The sequence below is a fragment of the Chiloscyllium punctatum genome, chromosome 12, assembly GCF_047496795.1.
Source record: "Chiloscyllium punctatum isolate Juve2018m chromosome 12, sChiPun1.3, whole genome shotgun sequence".
Taxonomy (NCBI): Eukaryota; Metazoa; Chordata; class Chondrichthyes; order Orectolobiformes; family Hemiscylliidae; genus Chiloscyllium; species Chiloscyllium punctatum.
The window spans coordinates 15,256,068-15,276,764 of NC_092750.1; the positions used below are offsets into that span (position 1 = coordinate 15,256,068).

Here is a 20,697-nt window from a genome sequence, read left to right on the forward strand (position 1 = left end):
ACAAACAGTATAGTGGCCTTCATAATGAGAAGGTTCGAGTACAGGAACAAGGAGATCTTACTGCAATTGTACAGGGCATTGGTGAGGACACACCTAGAATATTGTGTGCAGTCTGGTCTCCTTAGGAAGGATATTGTTACGATGGAGAGAGTGCAGTGAAAGTTTACGGATTGATTCCAGGGATGACAGGACTGATGTAAGAGGAGAGGTTGTGTCAGTTGGGATTGTATTCATTGGAGTTGAGAAGAATGAGAGGGAATCTCAAACCTATAAAATTTCAACAGGACTAGGCAAATTAGATGCTGGAAAGATGTTCCTAATGGTGGGGGTGTGCTGAGTAGGGGTCATAGTTTAACGACAGAGGGTAAACCTTTTAGGACTGAGATGAGGAGAAACTTCGTCACTCAGAGAATAGTGAGCCTGTGGAATTCACTAAGGCAGAAAGTGATTGAAGGCAAATAGTTATGTATTTTCAAGATGGAGGTAGATGGAGGAAGAAGGTTCTGAGGAAGGGTCACCGGACCTGAAACATGTTTGATTTCTCTTCACAGTCACTGACAGACCTGCTGAGATTTTCCAGCAACTTCTGTTTTTGTTGTAGATATAGGTCTTATGGTTAAAGGAATCAAGGAACATGGGTGAGGAGGGCGGGATTACAATATTGTGTTCAATAATTAGCCATTTTGAAAGGTAAAGCTTGAGGGGTTGAATTGCCTACTCCTGTTCCTGTCTTCTACCATCCTATGTGTATTTTGTGAACTTGCTCTGGTACAATACCTTACTTCTCCTTCTTAAGCAGTTTCTTGAGACTAATGATGATTTTCTACTACTATGGAGTTGTGCGTCTTGAGGTGCTCTTCATCTTGAGGAGCTGGGTTGATGTGTGAATTTTTTAAACAGCAGGTGGTCATTGCATTCTGACCAATTTGACTCTACGTTAGAACCCAAAGAAGAATTTTAAGGAAGAGTCAAGATTTGAAGTGTTAACTCTGTTTCTCTCTTTATAGATGCTGCCAGGCCTGCTGAGTTTTTCCAGCACTTTGTGTTTTCCTATTATATGAGACTTTTATAATTGGTGCTTTGCTTGGCAATATCGGCCAGTAAGTAGAAGGGTGATAAGGGAGTGGGGTTTGCTCTGGGTAAGAGCATAGTTCATGGAAGGTCAAGGGCATGGACGCCAGTCAGAGGTGCATTGTAATGATCAGCTCTAGAATAACGAAGGCATGAATAAGGGTTTCAGCAGCAGATGAGCTGAGGCAGGGATGAAGGTGGGTGATATTACAGAGAAGAGCCAAACCTTACTGCTACTTGTCAAAGGTTTGACTATTTCTTCCAATCCCACTGGAGTTGCTATTCTTCAGGATAGTATGTGAGTTCTGAAGTTTAATTCCTAGCTGCTTTTGCAAGCTAGCACAAAATCATCTCAAGGTTTTAAAAAAATGTGTTATGGAAATTTCTTGCAATACTTCTGGCCCACTAGTTATTTAAAAATAGGAGATAGAAATAAGGGGTGATTGTGAATCAGTCATGCACTTGCCTGTTTCTTATTTGACTTAGGAAGGCTACCTGCCCAAGCATAAGCACATTTGACAAATAATATGGAGGTTGGATAGAGGAACATTGGCATATGGTGAAATCCCCAGCAGTATGTCCAATTGGGGTTCCCTCTCATAACCTTCACAGAGCTGATGTCTCACTACACATGTACGAACTTCTCAGGCTTCTGACAGCTAAGGCTAATTAGTTGTCAACTGCAACAATTGTTCTAAACCCCTTGCACATGTGAAGAGGTGCATGGTGCTGGTATACATCGTGTCCATGCTGGCTGTCTGAAAAAGCAACTCACCTCATTCCACTCTCCTGCATTTTCCCAGTAGCTCTGCAAACTGTTTCTCTTCAGATAATTTCTCAACTCTCTTGAGAAGGCCGTCTTTGTCTCTGCTTCCAACTTACTCTCAGTCAGCGCGTTATAGATCCTAACAACTTGTCACGTAAAAATATTCTTTCCTTGTGTTGACCTTTTGCAGATAGCCCTTAATTAAATGCCTGCTTGCTCTTGATCTTACCAACTCCCTAGCTACTCTGCCCATACACCTTAAGATTTTGAACACCTGAATCGAATCCCCTCTTAACCATCTTCTTGCCAAGGAAGACAGTATGGTTTCTCTCATCTATTCAATGACTTTTTGTCACAGAATGTTGGCATCTTGTTTTTTGCAGGGACTACATTCAAAGAAAATAGAGTAACTAAACCACATCAGATCTGATCCTATTTTCACACAAAATAGACTTCTATTCCTGAGTAAATCAGGAGCAGTATTTCCCTGGTTCCACTCACTTGTGCTCTCACCTACTTCAGCGTGGCAAACATCATCAGATCCACTGCTGCACTTGTTTGCACCAATTCAGAATTTTGTCGGTCTGAATTTTATGCTTTTTGAGTTTTAAAAAAAATAGAAAGTTGAGAATAAGAAGGAAGGTCCAATAAAACTTACTTCCCTGAAGAATGTGGAAGAAGTTCTGTGAAGATAAGGACATGAGTAGCATAAATAGACTAATAAAGTGGCTACTGCTCATGTGCTGTGAGAAAGGGTTGTGCTGGGAAGGTGGGTGGGGAGGTAGGCTTAACAAGGATATGACTCGTTCATTTTAGCTTTTACAATGATGGCGATACAAACGTTTTTAGTCAAAAAAACCAGCAAATATCCTGCATTACTGAAATATAGTGGTGTACCTCTTCTTTTGGATGGAGTGAATATGTAGAAACTACTTCCAGTGGTTGGAGAATCAGAGTACAGAGAATTAATTCAATTAACAAATGAGGCAGAGGCTATCAAGAGAAAGAACAAGATTTAATTATGCGATGAACAGTTAGGATTTGGAATGTCTTGCCTAATAAGGTGGTGGATACAGAGTTAGAGAGTTACAAATTGCTATAATGTAGTAGGAGGCCATTTTACCCATGGTGTCTGTGCTAGCTCTTCCAATAAGCATCCACGTTGATCCACTCTCCTTCCTTCTCCCTCATGATCCTGCACACATTGTTTCATTTTCAGGTAACAGTCTAACTCCCTTTTGAGTGCCTTAATCAAACCATGATATGAAGGTGCCAGTGTTGGACTAGGGTGGACAAAGTCAGAAGTCACACGACACCAGATTACAGTCCAACAGGTTTATTTGAAGTCACAAGCTTTCAGAGCATTGCTCCTTTGTCACCTTCCAAACTTCAGCTGACAATGGAACAGTGCTCCAAATGCTTGCGATTTTAAATAGAACTGTTGGACCAAATCCTGGCTCTGATCAAACCAGCCTCCTCCACAATCTTTCAGGCAAGTGCATTGCAGGCCCTAACCATTCGCTGTGTGAAAAAAACAAACAGTAATATTTCATAGGGAATTGAATAAATACTTAATAGAGGAAAAATTGCAGGGATCTGGGAAAAGAGCAAGGGAGCAAGTCAAACTGTGTTGTTTCTGTGCTGTACAGCTGTATGATTCATCGAAGCCAATTTTAGCACATTGCTGCTTTAAGAGGCACAGTCCTGCAGTGAGGTGTGTGAAGTCACATTTGCAGCAACTGGTAGTCCTGCTGGGAGGCACGTGCTGTTTTAAGCTGAACAGTCTCCTCTTGCAACCAGCTACCAGCCTGAATCTGGCCCTATGGCCTTGCAATTAGATTGTCAGGGTAGGGGAGCTTGGATATTGCTTCAGGATATTCTGTCATCACTAATGATAATGTCCCCTGTAGGTTTTCTGGTCGAGTTAAGGATTGCAAGACAAGCACCATGATCAGTTTTGTTTGAGGACAGAAAGATGAGGAGAATTCTTTCCTCTCAGAGACTTGTACAGCTTTAGAACACTTTGCCTGATGTATTCTGGTTAGGGAAAGGAACCAAAGGCTTTTGGGGTAGATGGGAATGTGGAATTTGAAAAGCAAATATATCAGCCACAATCTTATTGAACAAAAGAGCAGGCTTATAGTCAATTTCTAGTTTTCTGGTGCACTATTGCCCAGACAGGTGAGATGTGTTGGAACAGTTGACAGCTCTCTATTGCTTAGTTGAATTATGACAATGCTGTAGCTCTGGTACGTCATTCTTGGCAGAATGTGGAGCTCTCATATACTTATGCTCTAATTCCCTCTCCAAAATTCAGCATCTCCAGCTGTGCCCCTCTCCATTGGTACTCAGCTGATGTGTTGAGCCTAGATCTTAGAACATAGAACATTACAGCACAGTACAGGCCCTTCAGCCCTCAATGTTGCACTGACCTGTGGAACCAATCTGAAGCCTATCTTGTGTACATGGCTCTAGAGTAGGACTTGAACACAACACCTTCAGGTTCAGGGGTCAGAGTGCAATTGCTTGCTCTAAAATAAGCTTCGAATTCACAAATGTAATCCTCGGTTGGATGAAACATCATTTTGGAAGAAGCTACATCACGGTTTGTTCAATGTTGAGGATGATGAGTTTGAACTGGACAGTGGTGGACAAGACCACTGTGGGACTACATGGTTTGGTGTAATGGGGAAGTGGGATTAATCTAAGACAGGGATTTTTTATTTATTCATGATATGATGTTAGTAACATTCTCACCATTTATTACCCATCTCCAACCATCCTTGAGAAGGTGGTTGTTAAATGTATATACTTGTATTTAATTATATGTAGACAGAGTGCTTTATCCAGGGATTCACTAGTGGCTTATAACAAACAATAGAGAAGTGGTTGGGTGAGGAGGAACAGATTAGTAATGTCTGTGGGTAATATTTCACAGGCCCATATCCAAATGCTGAATTAAGCAGCAAAAGACTTTCAGAAATTTACAGGAGTTTAATTGTAAATCTATAGTTTAGCACAAGCATCTGTTTCCACCTGTCCCTTCAGCACCCTTTCCCCGTCCAGAAGGCAACTCAGCAGTTTTTGTTTTATTTTAGAAACTCACCACCATTTTCCAATTATTCAAGCATCCAGGTGACCTTTATAGAGGTTTATAAAATCATGAGGGGCATGGATAGGGTGAACAGCCAAGATTGTTTTCCGAGGATTGGGGAATCCAAAAGTGGAGGACATAGGTTTAAGGTGAGAGGGACAAGACTTAAAAGAGGCAACGTTTTCACACAGAGGGATGGTGTGTGTGCGTGTAGAATGAGCTACCTGAGGAGGTGGTGGAGGCTTTATATTTAAAAGGCATCTGGGTAGGTATATGATTAGGAAAGGTTTTGGCGGATATGGGCCAAATGCTAGCAAATGGGACTAGATTAATTTCGGAGATATCAGGTCAGCATGGATGAGTTGGACTGAAGGGTACTGTTTCTGTGCTGTACAGTGAGTCTAAATTACGAATGCTGTCCATCGGGAAGAACCCATCTTGCTTTAAACAAAAAAAAAATTGAACACCCACCACCAAGTTAACCAATTACTAAATTAGCAATGAACAAATAACATACACTGAACACAAGTGAAACAAAAATGAAAAGGTGGGGTCAGAAGGGAGGGAACTCAATCAAAATAGTGTTGATGGAGGAGGAGATAATGCACTGCAGCTCCTGTGCTGTCCATCTCGCTCTCTAAGCATTTAATGTACTGCTAGACACTCCATGCTCCCTAAGAACACAGCTCTTTCTCTTAAAAACAGTTATGCAATTGGTCCCAATCCTTTGCTCTTTTCCCATTTCCTTAAAATTTTTCTCTTTCAAATGCTTGCTGATATTTGTTTTGAAAGCCATAATTAAATCCTTGCATTATCGGATGGTGCATTCCAAATCCTAACTGTGTATTTTTAATCAGCCTGTTCAGGAATGTTAAGAAACACTTCTGGAGCAAGGTAGGACTTGAACATAGGCCTTTCCTTTCTTCTTTTTATTTCTATCCAGAAATATTATTATACACCTCTGAACGTTTTCTTACCACCTGCAAATCCCCCCCTTGTTTCTAACTAAAATACTGCGAGCCCACGAGGAATAGGAAGAGGTGTAGGCCATTCGGCCCCTTGAACCTGCTCCATCAGTCAACAGGATCATAACTGGTCTGACATTCCTCATGTCCACTTTCCTGCCCATTTTCCTGATTGTGAATCTACCTCAGCATTAAATGTACACAAGGACTCTGCCCCACCTCTCACAGCTCAATGTGGCAAGGACTTCCAAAGACTCACACAATTCCTCCTCATCTGAGTCTTAAATTGGTGCCTCTTTATTCTGAGACTATGCCCTCTGCTTCTAGACTCCCAGATCAGGGAAACATGCTCTCAGCATCTATCCCTACAGCCCGTCTGGGACAGTGAGTCTTCTAACTGTTATATTTTTAAAAATCAACCTTATCAGTCATGATACAAAATACCTCTGAAATATGGGAACTTGAAGCCAGGTCTCTCCAGTTCTGGTTTTTGGTCAGATCTGGTAGTGTTATCACACAACCAAATAGTCACAAACCACCCACGGTACCTATGGTAACTTTAATCCGTTAGCCACCACCAATCTCCCCAGCACTTGCTTTTGCTCGAAATTCAGGAAGGCTCTGAGGCACAATTGGACGGCCTTTGTTTTCACCCAATCACTAAACGGTCTCTCTCTCTCTCTCTCTCTCTCTCTATCTATCTCTTGGCTCAGAGATAGCAACACTACCACTGCACCACAGAGGCTCACCAATTCTTCACTCTGTATTTTTGAATCAACCTATTCAGAGGTGATGTTACACACCACTATAGCAGGTAGGACTTGAACCCAGGCCACCTGGCTCAATGTCAGGGACATTACCACTGCGCCACAACAGCATCTCTCGCTAGCACTTTTCCTTTCTTCGTTCTTTTCTCCCCTATTTTAATATCCAAAAGTGCTTTCACACATAACCAAATTAATTTCTCAACCATCAAATCATCTGGCATATATGACTATTAACCGCCACCATTAAATCACTCATCTTTTCAATTGCCTCCCTACCTGATTAGATTCCCGATAGTATGGAAACAGGCCTTCGGCCAACAAGTCCACACTGACCCTCCGAATCACCCAGACACGTTCCCCTACCCTATATTTACCACTGACTAATGCACCTAACACTATGAGCAATTTATCATGGCCAATTCACCTGACCTGCATATCTTTTCTTTTATATCCAGGAGTACTCTTCTGGTACTTTTGGTATTTTTTATCTATTAACAACCACTGGTAATGGATGTAGAATTTGCTCACTGAGCTTGAAGGTTCATTTCTAGATGTTTCATCACCCTACTAGGAAATATCTTCAGTGGGCCTCAGACAAAGTACTGCTGTAAATTCCTGCTTTCTATTTATATGTTTGGGTTTCTTGGTTCTTTATATAAATAAAAAGCAGGAATTTTCAGCAGTGCTTTGCCTGAGGCCCACTGAAGCTGTTACCTAGTCGGGTGATGAAACATCTGGAAATGAACCTTCCAGCTCAGTGAGCAAACCTACATCCAAAACCTTAACCTGAGCTACAAATCTTCTCAAACCACTGGTAAATCACCCATGTTTCCAATTTAATAATTTACATGCAAAGATCATTAAGCGAAATACAAACCATCAGAGATGAGAGAGTGGAGTACTTAAATATGAAGTCCAGTGAGCGTTATTTGATCTCAATCAATTCAGAACTGTTCTGCTTGACATTTAAAGGGACCTGCATTGATAATTCTGACATATAAAGCAGTAGGGAGCTGTCTTCTTGAACCATGACTAGCTACCTGATGAAGGAGCTGTGCTCTGAAAGCTAGTACTTCCAAATAAACCTGTTGGGCTATAACCTGGTGTTGTGTGATTTTTAACTTGTTGAATCATAGCAGTTTGCATGATGCAGGGATACCCATAGTGCAGGCATGGAGAGGATTCCAGGATTCTGATCCAGCAGCAGTGAGGGAACAGTGACATGTTTCCAAGTCAGGATGGTGTGTGACTTGGAGGAAAACTTACAGAGAGTGAAGTTTCTACATGCCTGCTGCCCTTGGTCTTCTAGGTGTTAAACTTGCAATCTCTAACATGTCGAGGAGGTCCTGAGAAATCACAAAAGCAACACTAATTCCAGCAAACCTCACCATTCTGAAATATTTTTCCATACGTAGTTCCAGAATTGATACTAATAAGGATTAAAATAAAAACAGATTATGGCAGCGGGTTTTGTTTTGAAAACTTCTGTCTTGGGATGTGGGCATCACTAGTTGTGCCAGCATTTATTGCCTGACCCTACTTCCCCTTCTTGCATCGCTGCAGTCGATGTGCAGTAGATTGACCCACAATGCTCTTAGGGAGGGAATTCCAGGATTTTGACCAAGTAACACTGAAGGAATGGAAATGTATTTCCAAGTTAGCATCATAAATGGGTTAGAGGGGAACTTGCAGATGGTATTGTTCCCAGGCATCTACTTCCCTTGTCCTTCTAGTTGGAAGTGGTTGTGGATTAGGAAAGTGCTGTTGAAGGATCTTGGGTGAATTTCTGCAGTGCATCTTGTAGATAGTATACACTGTTGCTACTGAGCATCGGTGTGGAGGGAGTGGATGTGGTGCCAATCAAGTGGGTTACTTGGTCCTGAATGGTGTCAGGCTTTTTGAAGCTGTACCCATCCAGGTAAGTGGGGAGCATTTCATCACACTCCTGACTTGTGCGTTTTAGATTGTGGACAGACTTTGGGGAGTCAGCAGGTGAGTTATTCACCACAGTATTCTGAGCCTCTGACCTGCTCTTATAGCCACTGCAGCAAGTAGAGTTGAGTTTCTGGTCAATGATAGCCCCCAGGGTGTTGACAGTGGAGGGATTCAGTGATGGTAACACCATTGAATGTCAAGGAGTGGTGGTTAGATTGTCTCTTATTGGAGACGGCAATTGTGTGATGTGAATATTACAACAGTAGGTGGGGGCAAAAAAAAAGCACTCATTTTTTGCAAGAGTTAATGATGTCATAGAATGAAGTTTGGGAAGAAACAAATATGATGCTTCCAGAATTGTAAACGTTCAAAGTTTTTTCAAAACCAAAGGCTTTCTTAAACAAGAAGAGGAAACAGTGGCAGAAAATGTTGAATCAGAAGCACTTTGAACCTGCAATGAATCATACATCAAGAATTTGTCACATAAAGCTGCCTTCAGATTCCTGCAGTAAACACATTACTTCAAACACTCCCCACAACCTTGTATGGTCACTGATCCCACTGAGGGGTTTGATATTGTTGGGACTTAATTTCCATCCAGTGTGTGTCTGTACAGAGCTACACAACAAACAACAAACTACAAGGCACAGCAGACTGAGCTCTCATTCCTGACACACTGGAGTTTTTGGGCTGTTTCCAACATTGGAAGGAACTTAGCTGTGATCAACACATGTTTCAACTTGATGGACGTTTGTGAGACACTGAGTGAATAAGGTTAAGTCTGGGCAGCTGAAAGAGCAACAAAGGACAGAAGTCGCATCAGCCAGTTCTTGATAGGGTCATGTCCTACTCTGGAGATTGCATCCAATAATTAATGCTGACTGGGCATTATGTTTTGGACTTGGGGTGGGGGGTGCAATCAGAAGTCACACGACACCAGGTTATAGCCCAACAGGTTTATTTGAAATCATAAGCTTCAGGACTTCACCTGACGAAGGAGCAGGGCTCTAAAAACTTGTGATTTCAAACAGACCTGTTGGACTACAACCTGGTGTCGTGTGACCTTGAGACTAGGCATTGTCAGATGTGTTGCTTCTCAGATGAGGTGCTAGTTTAAAGCTCTCTCTGCTGTCTCAGCTGGAAATAAAAGATCTCATGACAGTATGAAGGAGTGCAGGGGACCCTTTGAAAGCTGTCTTGATTTTTATTTAAGTCTGAATCAACAATTTATTTTATTCCTGTTTATGTGAGTTTGCGCTCTCTATTTCCTACCATGCTACACAATGATTAGATTCCAAAATCAGGTCATTAAGGGAGAAAAAAACAGTAATTCTTTGAAATGAACATATTGATTATATTGGAGCACTATTCTGAGATATACAAAACAAGTTCTACTCAGTACATCATTCACAAGTTTAATTTTTTTTTCCTAGGTGACTGTATGACTTTTGTGAAAGATACCAAGTAAATTCAAGATGCTTTTTCCTTCTTTAGGATTAAAAGCCATTGTGATTTTGTTTTGTTCTTTGTATATGAGCTATATCTGACCAAGGTTGCTATCATCAATATTTCCTATAATGTGATTTGCTTTTGTTTAGGACCTCTGCCTTTCGAGTGCCATGTGAATACAGCATCCAACTGAACTGACCACTGACCAAAAGCTGTTTCCTTAACCATTAGGTCAGGTACTGCACGAGGAACCAGGGCAGACAAGATATGTGGTGCAACATATCAAGCACAATCATGAAGCAGAAGTAGGCAATTTGTCCCCTCAAGCCTCATCTGCCATTTAACAAGGTCATGGGCAGCATGGTGGCTCTCTGGTTACCACTGCTGCCTCACAGCACCAGAGACCTGAGTTTGAATCCAGGTGACTATCTGTACGGAGTTTGCACATTCTCCCAGTGTCTGTGTGGGTTTCCTCCAGGTGCTCCGGTTTCCTCCCACAATCCAGAGATGTGCAGGTTAGGTAAATTGGCCATGCTAAACTGCCTATAGTGTTCAGGGATGTGTAGGTTAGATGCATTAGTCAGGGGTAAAAATTTACAGTAGTAGGCAAGGGGAATGGGACTGGGTGGGTTACTCTTCAGAGGGTTGGTGTGGACTTAATGGGCTGAAGGGCCTGTTTCCACACTGTAGGGATTCCGTTCTGTGATTCCATGGCTGATCTGATTTAACTTCAAATCCACAATCCCACCTACCCGAGATAGCTCTTCACCCTCTTGCTCACCAAGAATCTATCCATCTCTGCTTTAAAAATGTTCAGCGATTCTGTTTCCATCATCTTTCCAGGAAGAGAGTTCCAAAGACTCATGGACCCACAGGGACAAAAAAAATCAATCTCTATTATTTTTAAATACTGACCTCTTCTTTTAAATAGTGACCCCTAGATTCTCCCACAAGAGGAAACATCACGTCTACCACATCAAGACCCCGCAGGATCTTATCTGGTTCAAACAAGCTGTCCATTATTCTACCAAATTCCTGCGGATTCAAGCCTTTCCTGCCCAATGTTCCCTTATAAGACACCCAACATGGCATTAAGCTTCTATACCTTCTCTGAACTGTTTCCAACACATTAACAGCCTTCCTTAAGTAAGGTACCTTCCTTAAGTAAGGTAATCGATACAGTACACACTACTCAAGACGTGCTCTCAGCAGTGGCCCTGCATAACTGACCACTTCACCTGACAAAGGAGCAATGCTCCGAAAGCTTGTGATTTCAACTAAACTTGTTGGACTACAACCTTATGTCGTGTGACTTCTGACTTTGTCCACCCAAGTCCAACAATAGCACCTCCACATCCTGTATAACTGATGCATAACATCCCTGCTATTGAATTCAGTCTCCGCACAATAAATGATAACCTTCTGCGGACTTTCAAAATTACTTGCTGTCCCTGCATACTAACCTTTTACACACTAGATACCTCTGCAAATCAGAGCTCTGTCATTCTTTACTATTTAGGGTTTACGCAGCATAAATATATACAAGGGATGGTAAGGCTACATCTCTGAAAGCCTCCAGACTTGGGTCAGTTTGATGTGGTCTTATTTCTGCATGACACATTTTCTCTTGCACAGGTTTAGGAGCTATTTTTAGAGTAAACATGCAGTTAACCCTTTACTCCACACACCCTAGAAACTTTTAAGGAGCTGCTGCTCACGTTAAAGGGAAAAATTTCAAGAATCTTCAAAGCGAGTGGTAGAGTTGGAATGGCTTGGCTTTGAGAAAATACCTGTAAGCTACCTTCTTGCCAGCTGATATAGCAGTTGAATTATGTATTAACAGATGGATATCAGAATAGTTCAAAAATAGCGACAAGCAAGTGTAACATCTACAGACAAGTCACCCCTCTTAAAGCTAAATGAGCCAAATTTTGGGAAGGAGTTTCTGATGTCTATGAACAGAAGAGTATTGATTGTTGGAAGCATTTTACAAGATTTTTAGGCACATTATGGATTCCAGTGTGACAACGTTTCTGTCATATATCCCAGAAAGACAATGCCAAGTCAAAACAAAACTGTAACCAGCTGATCAAATCAGCTTTTAGTGAGCATGGAATCTTAAAGGATCCCAGTGATGTTGATCATGATCAAAAGTTCTGGATGTCAACATCCAATCCCAGAATTGAGGAAGGGTCACTCAACCCAAAACGCTAAATCTGATTTCTATCCACAGATGCTGCCAGACCTGCTGAGCTTTTCCAGCAACTTCTGCTTTTTGTTTCTGATTCACAGCATCCGCAATTCTTTTGGTTTCTATTTAAGAGCGCAGTTGGCTGGCGTAGGGTTCAAACCATAACTCAATCGAAAATTTCCCAGTCATCAAGGACTAAAACTAAAATTGAGTATTGAAGTTGCAAACTGATTTTTAACACTGGAAATATATAGTCATTTTGGTCAAACAGCTGTTGACCCTTCTCCCTCCCTAACCTTTGCATTCTTTTGTGTTGCATGTTAACTTACAGTTCCAGGAAAATGAAATATTCCTTGCGTGTTTCAAAGACGTCCACCAGCTGTAATATGTTTGGATGCTTCACCCTGTGAGAGAAAACAAGACATTTCAGCATTGGCTGTAGAAACAAAAAAAGCTTCTTCTCCCAGATTACTCAAAGAGACCAAGACATACTAATAACGGTGAGATCAGCGAACCTTTGAGAAAGCCAGCAACATTTCAAAATGCAATTGAGCTAAATGTGCTCTCCTGACTTAAGAGACTCAGTTGCATTGTCACATTCATTTATTTAAGTTTTTACTGAAAGATGGATTCTAAGAGGTAATCTTCAAGTATACGTCCATGTCTTTGAATGTGTACCAATGGAGTGCAAATTTCAAACTGCCCACGCCACTGCTATTTGGAAAATTTAGCTCCATAACATTTAAGCAACATTAATTGGCTGGGCTGTTTCTTGACCTCAATGTGCTGAAAATAAACTACTGCAGCTTTATTAAGCACAAGTTTGTTAGAAGCGGAGACTGTGATGCAGTGATGATATTACTAAAGATACAGTCACCATCATCCCAGTGAACCATGGAGAGAGAAATGATTAATCATAGAGTCAGAATCATACAGCAAGGACTCTTCAGTCCAACCATGCTGAACATAATCCCACACTAAACCAGTCACACCTGCCTGCTCCTGGCCCACATCCCTTCAAACCATTCCTATTCACGCACTTATCCAAAAGTCTTTTTAACATTGTAATTGTACCCATATCCACCACTTCCTCAGGAAGTTCATTCCACGCTCAAACCACCCTCTGCATAAAAAGGCTGCCCCCTAGACTTTTTGAAACCTCTCTCCTTTCACCTTAAAAAATGTGCCCCTTAGTCTTGAAATCCCCATCCTAGGGAAAAGACAACTGCAATTAACTCTATCTATACCCCTCATTATTTTATTACATTTTATAAGGTCATCTCTCAACCTCCTATGCTCCAGTGAAGAAAGTCCCAGTCTTTCTTTATAACTCAAATCTTTCATACCCAGCAACATCCTGGTAAATCTCTTCTGAATCCTCCCCAGCTTAATAATATCCTTCCTACAACTGGGTGACCAGAACTGGACACAGCTTAACCTAAGGGTCACAATGTCTTAGGTGAGGGGTGACACTGAGAGCTGGAGCAGGAACTGTATCTACACTATTGGCATCATAAGCCAGCTGTCCAAACAACTGAGCTAACCAACCCCGCGATGCTGTTGCTAATACTCTGGTGAACCTGGCTAATTCTGTGTGTGTTCAAATCCCACCATGGTGTCTGGTAGGAAATTAAATTCAATGAATTTAAAGCAAAAGAATTGTAAACTTATTTCAAGGTGTCATGAAGCTAGTGTCATAAAAATTGAAAGGCAAAGCAATTTTCAACTTACCACGAATGATTGTTATGAGAATGCATAAAACGAATGGTACATTAAATTGCCTGTTGTTCAATTTTCTAGTTTGATCTTTGTGGGAACACAAGAGTTAAGGGAGCAAAATATTGTCAGGAAAGCCTGGTAAATTCAGTTGCCTTCTTAAGTTAGGATAGGGGTAATTAAAAGATCAGAGCCTGGAATTATAAGAGGTCAGTTATGAGGTTGGTTCTTATTACAATCCTTCCATTAGAACCAATGTTTCTGATTGTCAAAATACCAGCAGGATGACCATCATTAAGGGAGTCTTGAAGCTTCTTCAAGATCTCATGGTTATTGTTGACATCAGGATGCAAGGAACCTTGAAACTGCGTGAAGAATACACCTGAGTGAGACTTAACATAAATGAAGGATGTTTAGGGATCTTTAACCAGTCAAAAGGGGCATTTTGAAAGTCCATAGGAACTCTGTCCATGAGGGATAACCAACTTGACCTCTTGCTAGGTGATCAGACAGAGAGTAACCAATCCTGCTGAGAGTAAGCCTGCTCTTGAACATGAGTATAGAGATGTATAAGAAAAGGCAGAGTTGGATGTTGGCCAATGTATCAGAATTGCATCTGATTCCCTGGGTATCCGGCAACACTCCAAAGTGCAAACACAGGCTGGAAGGGAGCAGCTGGGCTGGGTATTGTTCAAGGAAAGAGTAAACATAATCTTTCGGTTAGGTTAGAGAAGGAGTCTGGAAGAAGAGGTGACCTTTTCTTCCTGCAGTTTAATGTAAAAGGATAGAAGGGAGAAGCTTGGGACTATGCAGGAGATTTGACATTTTGGAAGTAACCCGGACAACTTGATGCATAAACTTTGATTTCATTGGAAAGGTCAGGCCACTTCTCCTGGGGATTGAGAAGGTGCAGCTTTGCAGGGCAATTTTTCATGATAAGGACATCACTGATTTAAAGTAAATCAGATTGTAAGTTCTTTAATTAACCACTTCAGAGATATTATTACACACCTCTGGAGCAGATAGAACTTAAACCCAGACCTTCTGCACCACCTCCGACATCTCCTTCCCCTTCTCTGGACCTCTCCGTCTCCATCTTCAGCAACCGACTCAACACAGACATCTACTTCAAACCCAGTGACTCCCACAGCTACCTTCGCTACACCTCCTCCCAACGCCCCGTCCTGTAAAATCACGATCCCTTACTGCCAATTCCTCTGCCTCCGCCATATCTGCTCCCAGAAGGAGCAATTCCACTCCAGGACCTCCTATTTCAGGGACCACAATTTCCCCTCCCACGTGATCAGCAATGCCTTGCAGCAGATCTCCTCCATTTTCTGAACCTCTGCCCTCAAACCCCACCCCTCCAGTCGCAACAAAGATAGAAACCCCATCCCTGGTCCTCACCTTCCACCCCACTAATCTCTGGATATATTGCAACTCTAACCCTATTGCCTTCCCACCTACCTTGTCCCTAGCCCCACTCCTTTCCCTCTCCACATTCCAGATGAAGGGCTTATGCCTGTAACGTCGACTCTCCTGCTCCTCGGACGCTGCCTGACCTGCTGTGCTTTTCCAGCGCCACACTTTTCGATTCTGACTCCCCAGCATCCACAGTCATCGCTTTCTCCAAGTTGTTCTTGCATGCAGTGCCGTGACATTATGATGGCACACTGTTTCAACACAGACATTTCTGTTGCTATTAATTACAGCCGAGTTCTGGCAGCAGACAGTGATGGCACTGGAGGGCTGTGGGAACAGTTGAACGAAGTGTCTCTAGACAAAAGGGTATCTTTGGTGCAAAAGAGGCCACATTGGAAGAAGGTGCAGATAGGTGTAAGATCTCTCAAACCAATGTAAACCACAGACCTCATTTCAAGTGACTACTGTATGTACTTTCTTGTTTAACCTGAATTTTCCTTTGTTTTTGTAAAGACATGAATGCCAGTGAATAAAGGATCCTGTTCCATGGCCTTCCATGCATATAAATCTAATGTTATGTAATATTATAAAACCTGTTGTTAGTGCTGCCAGCAGATTAAATTGGATGACGTTGGTGAACCAGATGGTTTTTGCACGATGGCCAGTGATAGTTTCATGGTTGCCATTGCTGAGACTAGACTTCAATTCTGGGTTTTGTTAATCAAATTTAAATTCCACCAGTGCATTAGAGTATCAAGGTGGGTAAATGGAGTTCACATCCAGGTCAGCCATGATCTCACTGAATGGTGATAAAGCTGAATGATCTGGTACTCTTGCTATATTCCTATGGAAAGTGACAGTTGACTCTTAACAGCATGCAAATAAAATCATTAGGATCAGAAACTGAAGATAAATGTAACAGTTCTTGTTAAACGACACATCAGGTTGATTTCCTTCCTTTAGGAAAAGAAATGAATATAGCATAAAATTGTAAGCTATCTATATGCCAGCGAAATATACACAGTACCATCCAAATTACATCTACAGGCAAGTACCTTCACATTAGACATCAAAAAATGCTTTTTCAGATCGATGCGTTTTCAGTTTAATATGAAGAAGCAATCTTTTTGCTGCAGAAGACTGTCAAAACATCACAGCATAATTAGTTTGTTCTTTAAAAAGCAGCGCATTATTTACATATTCATTAAAAACGAGAAGTTCCCTCTGGACCCTGCTTTGCAGACATGGCGAATGATGTTTGGGGGAGCTGCAAAGCAAAGATAAGGAGAATGTTTGCATGAATTCAAGGATTACGCAATGCTTAATAATTGGGAATTTTTATAACTGAGTTTGCAATGGCAAACTCTTCTGACCAAGTTGAAACATTTGTGATGGCAGTCTGCATTTGAAGTTGGCCCAGAGCTTACTAAAATCAGCAGAGCTGAGTTACCATTTGGACTGGTTGTCTTTTGGACAGATTGCTACACCAAAGTACCGTGCAGTTGGGAAAAGTACAGATATATACATAAACACAACACATCCATATAAGACAATACAATTTGTCCAAAATCAATTTGTTTTTGGAGACTAATGTTATTTTGAGGCATTAAAGGACAAGTTATAGTCTGCAATTTCTTTGCACATATAATCATACTTTTAAATCCATCTGTTCTCCAAAATATATTAATAAAGCTCCATCCAGTAATAGTTGAGAGAAGGGAGTAATTTGGCTAGTATGGAGTTTAATTTACTATGCCATTAGCTGCAGCAGAAATTATTTTATTCTGGAAGGCTAATCACTCTTATAAAGTATTATATAGTTAAAAATCACAGAACACCAGGTTATAGTCCAACAGGTTTATTTGGAAGCACTAGCTTTCGGACCACTGCTCCTTCATCAGGTGGTTGTGGAGTACACGATTATAATTCTGTGTCTTACAATCATGTACTCCACAACCACCTGATGAAAGAGCAGCGCTCCAAAAGCTAGTGCTTCCAATTGAACCTGTTGGACTATAACCTGGTGTTGTGTGATTTTTAACTTTGTACACCCCAGTCCAACACCGGCATCTCCAAATCAAAATGATTATAAAGTTGTTTACACAACTGAAACAATTGAAATGTGTTGTTTTACAAATGAGACATCCACTTTTTTGAGGCACTGCGAACAATTTTGTTACAGAAACCCCAACTTCACGTTGTTTTCAACAATCATCTGTCAAGAGAGAAGCCAATTACTTTTGGAAGTCGTACATGGCCAGACCAGCCTTATCCACTCTCAAATAATGAATCATGGAGCAGCACATTCAATGGGGAGGTGATAGCATAATGATAATGTCCCTGTGCTAGTAATCCAGAATTCCACAGCAATGTTCAAATTCCACTGGTGAAATTGGAATGGTGAAATTTGAATTCAGCAAAACTCTGAAATTAAAAAGCTAGTCTACTGGTGATTATGTAACTGTTAGCAATTGTCATCAAAACCATCTGGTTCACTTTAGGGAGGATCACTCCTATTCTTACATGGTCTGGTCTATATGTGATTCCAGACTCAATGTGGTTGCTTCTTAAACGCCCTCTGGCAGCAACCAGGGATGGGTAATAAATGCTGGCCTAACCAGTGACATCTACATCACATGATTGAAAATTAAACTATACTGAACAGTGCAATTCAGCCACAATAGGTAGTTTAAATAATGAGCTAGTGCAGGTTTGCTTTGGATATACAGTCACTGCTTTGACCAATATCTTCAAGACTTGAAGATCTGAGACTGAGAATGGACTCAATGAATCCTGAAGTATTTAGAGAAATATTGAGCCCCAAAGCCCCAGAATGACCTGAACATATTAGCCTCAGTGACAGGAAATTAGGAGTACAAGAATAAGGGAGTCTTGCTACAACTGGATAGGGATTTGATGAGACCACATCTGAAATACTGTGCACAGGTTTTGATTTCCATATTTAAGGAAGAATATTGGAGAATTTAAGGAAGAGACCGTGCTTTGTGTTGGATAAGAATCTTAGTAAACTGGGCCAATACCTTCTGGAGTTCTCAGAAGAATGAGAGGTGATCTCCTTGAAAGCATTTAAGGAGACTTGACACAGACTGTTTTCCCTCACTGAGAAATGTAGAAAAAGGCAGGGACATTGCAGGATAAGGCTCAGAGATGAGGAGAAATTTCTGAACTTGACTCGTGGTGAATCTTTGGAATTTTCCACCTGAGAAGATTGTAGGTGCTACATACTTAAGGTTGAAGCTGACAGGCTTGTGTCCTGCCAGGGAGTCAAAGGTATGGGAAGCAGACAGGAAGGTGTAGTTGAAACTGATGATCAGCCATGATTGTGTGGAATGGCAGAACAGATTTGAGGGGCCCAGTGCCTACCTTCATTCCTACATCTTATGTGCTTCTGCTCTTAAACACTATTCCAAAGGTCTGGTGGGCATGACCTAGAATAATTTGCAGCCTCAAACCTGATTGTCTGTCTTTTCACCATTATGTAGGGTGCTTGGTATCCATAGGCCTGCTCAGATCTGTCTGTGCCAGTCTGAACACTATTGGCTGAGAATGAGGAAGTCTTGGGTTCAACTCCTCCACTAGCATTCAAGCACACAAAATTAAACTGATCTCCAGTGCAGCAAAAAGGAACGTATTATATTATCAAAAGTGCTATCTTTAAAGTGAACTATTAAATCAAGGTCACACCTCATCATTCCCATGGTTCAGGATGAAAAGGGTCATTGTTCAAAAAAAAATCAGAATACCACTGGTGTCATGGTCAGTATTCTCCATTAAACACCACTGCCAAAAGGAGTTCAATGGGTCAATAACCTCATCATTGTGAGCCAGACCTGACTGTGTGCAAATCTGTGCCACTCCGCATGCCACTATCACAAAGCAATTTCCTACTGATTCTCACTGATCTGTGAGAGAACAGAGCAGTGGACATCCAAGAGGTCATGGAATCATTCTCTCATGGGTTTGTTCATTGCGACACGTTTAAAAATAAAGGCAGCTATCTCTGGAAAGCAAAATGGTTAAGGTAATAATAATTGCACCTTCAAGCAGAAGTGATTCTTGGTAGTTATCCTTTAAAACAATGCAGCCGCTTTGTATTCAACACAGTGAAAAACTACGATTGTGGTTTTTTCTAGATGCTTTACCGAACCACCAAAATGTTTTTGGCCATTAAATTTGCTTCACTGATAATTTTACTTCTTCACCGAATTCCTTTCAGAACCCTTCTCCCCAAGGACTCCAAACGTGATCCACCAGCAGCTAGTTTGTATTCCAGGTTTTGAATAAAACATAAGCACATTAGAATGAGAGTGTATTTTAGACATTGGGTACACATATACAGAGCTTGAACACTTATGTCAGTACGAAGACATCAGTAAAGCATCTAGAAAAAACCACAATCGTGTGTTGAATACAAAGCGGCTGCATTATTTTAAAGGATAACTACCGAGAATCAATTCTGCTCAAAGGTGCAATTATATTTCAGTTGAATAAAGGGAACTATGGAGCTATGAGGGAGGAGCTGGCCAAAGTTCAATGGTGCAATACCTTAGCAGGGATGACGGTGGAGGAACAATGGCAGATATTTCTGGGTATAATGCAGAAGATGCAGGATCAGTTCATTCCAAAAAGGAAGAAACATCCGATGAGGAGACATGGGTGGCCGTGGCTGACGAGGGAAGTTAAGAAGCACATAAAGTCAAAAGAGAAAAAGTATAACATAGCAACGATGAGTGGGAAAACGGAGGACTGGGAAGCTTTTAAAGAACAACAGAGGATTACTAAGAAGGAAATACGCAGAGAAAAAATGAGGTACGAAGGTAAACTGGCCAAAAATATAAAGGAGGATAGTGAAAGCTTTTTTAGGTATGTGAAAGGCAAAAAAATGGTTAAGACTAAAATTGGGATCTTGGAGACAGAAACAGGAGAATATATTACAGGGAACAAAGAAATGGCAGAAGAGTTGAATTGGTACTTCAGATCTGTATTCACTGGGGATGACACAAGCAATCTCCCTGAGGTAACAGTGGCTGAAGGACCTGAACTGAAGGGAATTTATATTTGCCAGGAATTGGTGTTGGAGAGACTGTTAGGTCTGAAGGCTGATAAGTCCCCGGGGCCTGATGGTCTACATTCCAGGGTACTGAAGGAGGTGGCTAGAGAAATCGTGGATGTGTTGGTGATTATTTTCCAGAGTTCGATAGATTCAGGATCAGTTCCTGCAGATTGGAGGGTGGCTAATGTTGTACCACGTTTTAAGAAAGGAGCGCGAGAGAAAGCAGGAAATTATAGACCAGTTAGTT

The 20,697-nt window shown here is 41.3% G+C and overlaps 1 protein-coding gene across 4 annotated transcripts in view; it reads right to left on the minus strand.

Moving 5' to 3' along the window:
- The window catches only part of LOC140483624 (caM kinase-like vesicle-associated protein), a 155,025-nt gene that overhangs the window by 66,604 nt on the left and 67,724 nt on the right, over positions 1–20,697 (minus strand). For all 4 annotated transcript variants that reach the window (XM_072581912.1, XM_072581913.1, XM_072581915.1 and 1 more), the window contains one exon: positions 12,568–12,642. In XM_072581912.1, coding sequence (XP_072438013.1) covers positions 12,568–12,642 — 75 coding nt within the window. The remainder of the gene's footprint in view (positions 1–12,567; positions 12,643–20,697) is intronic.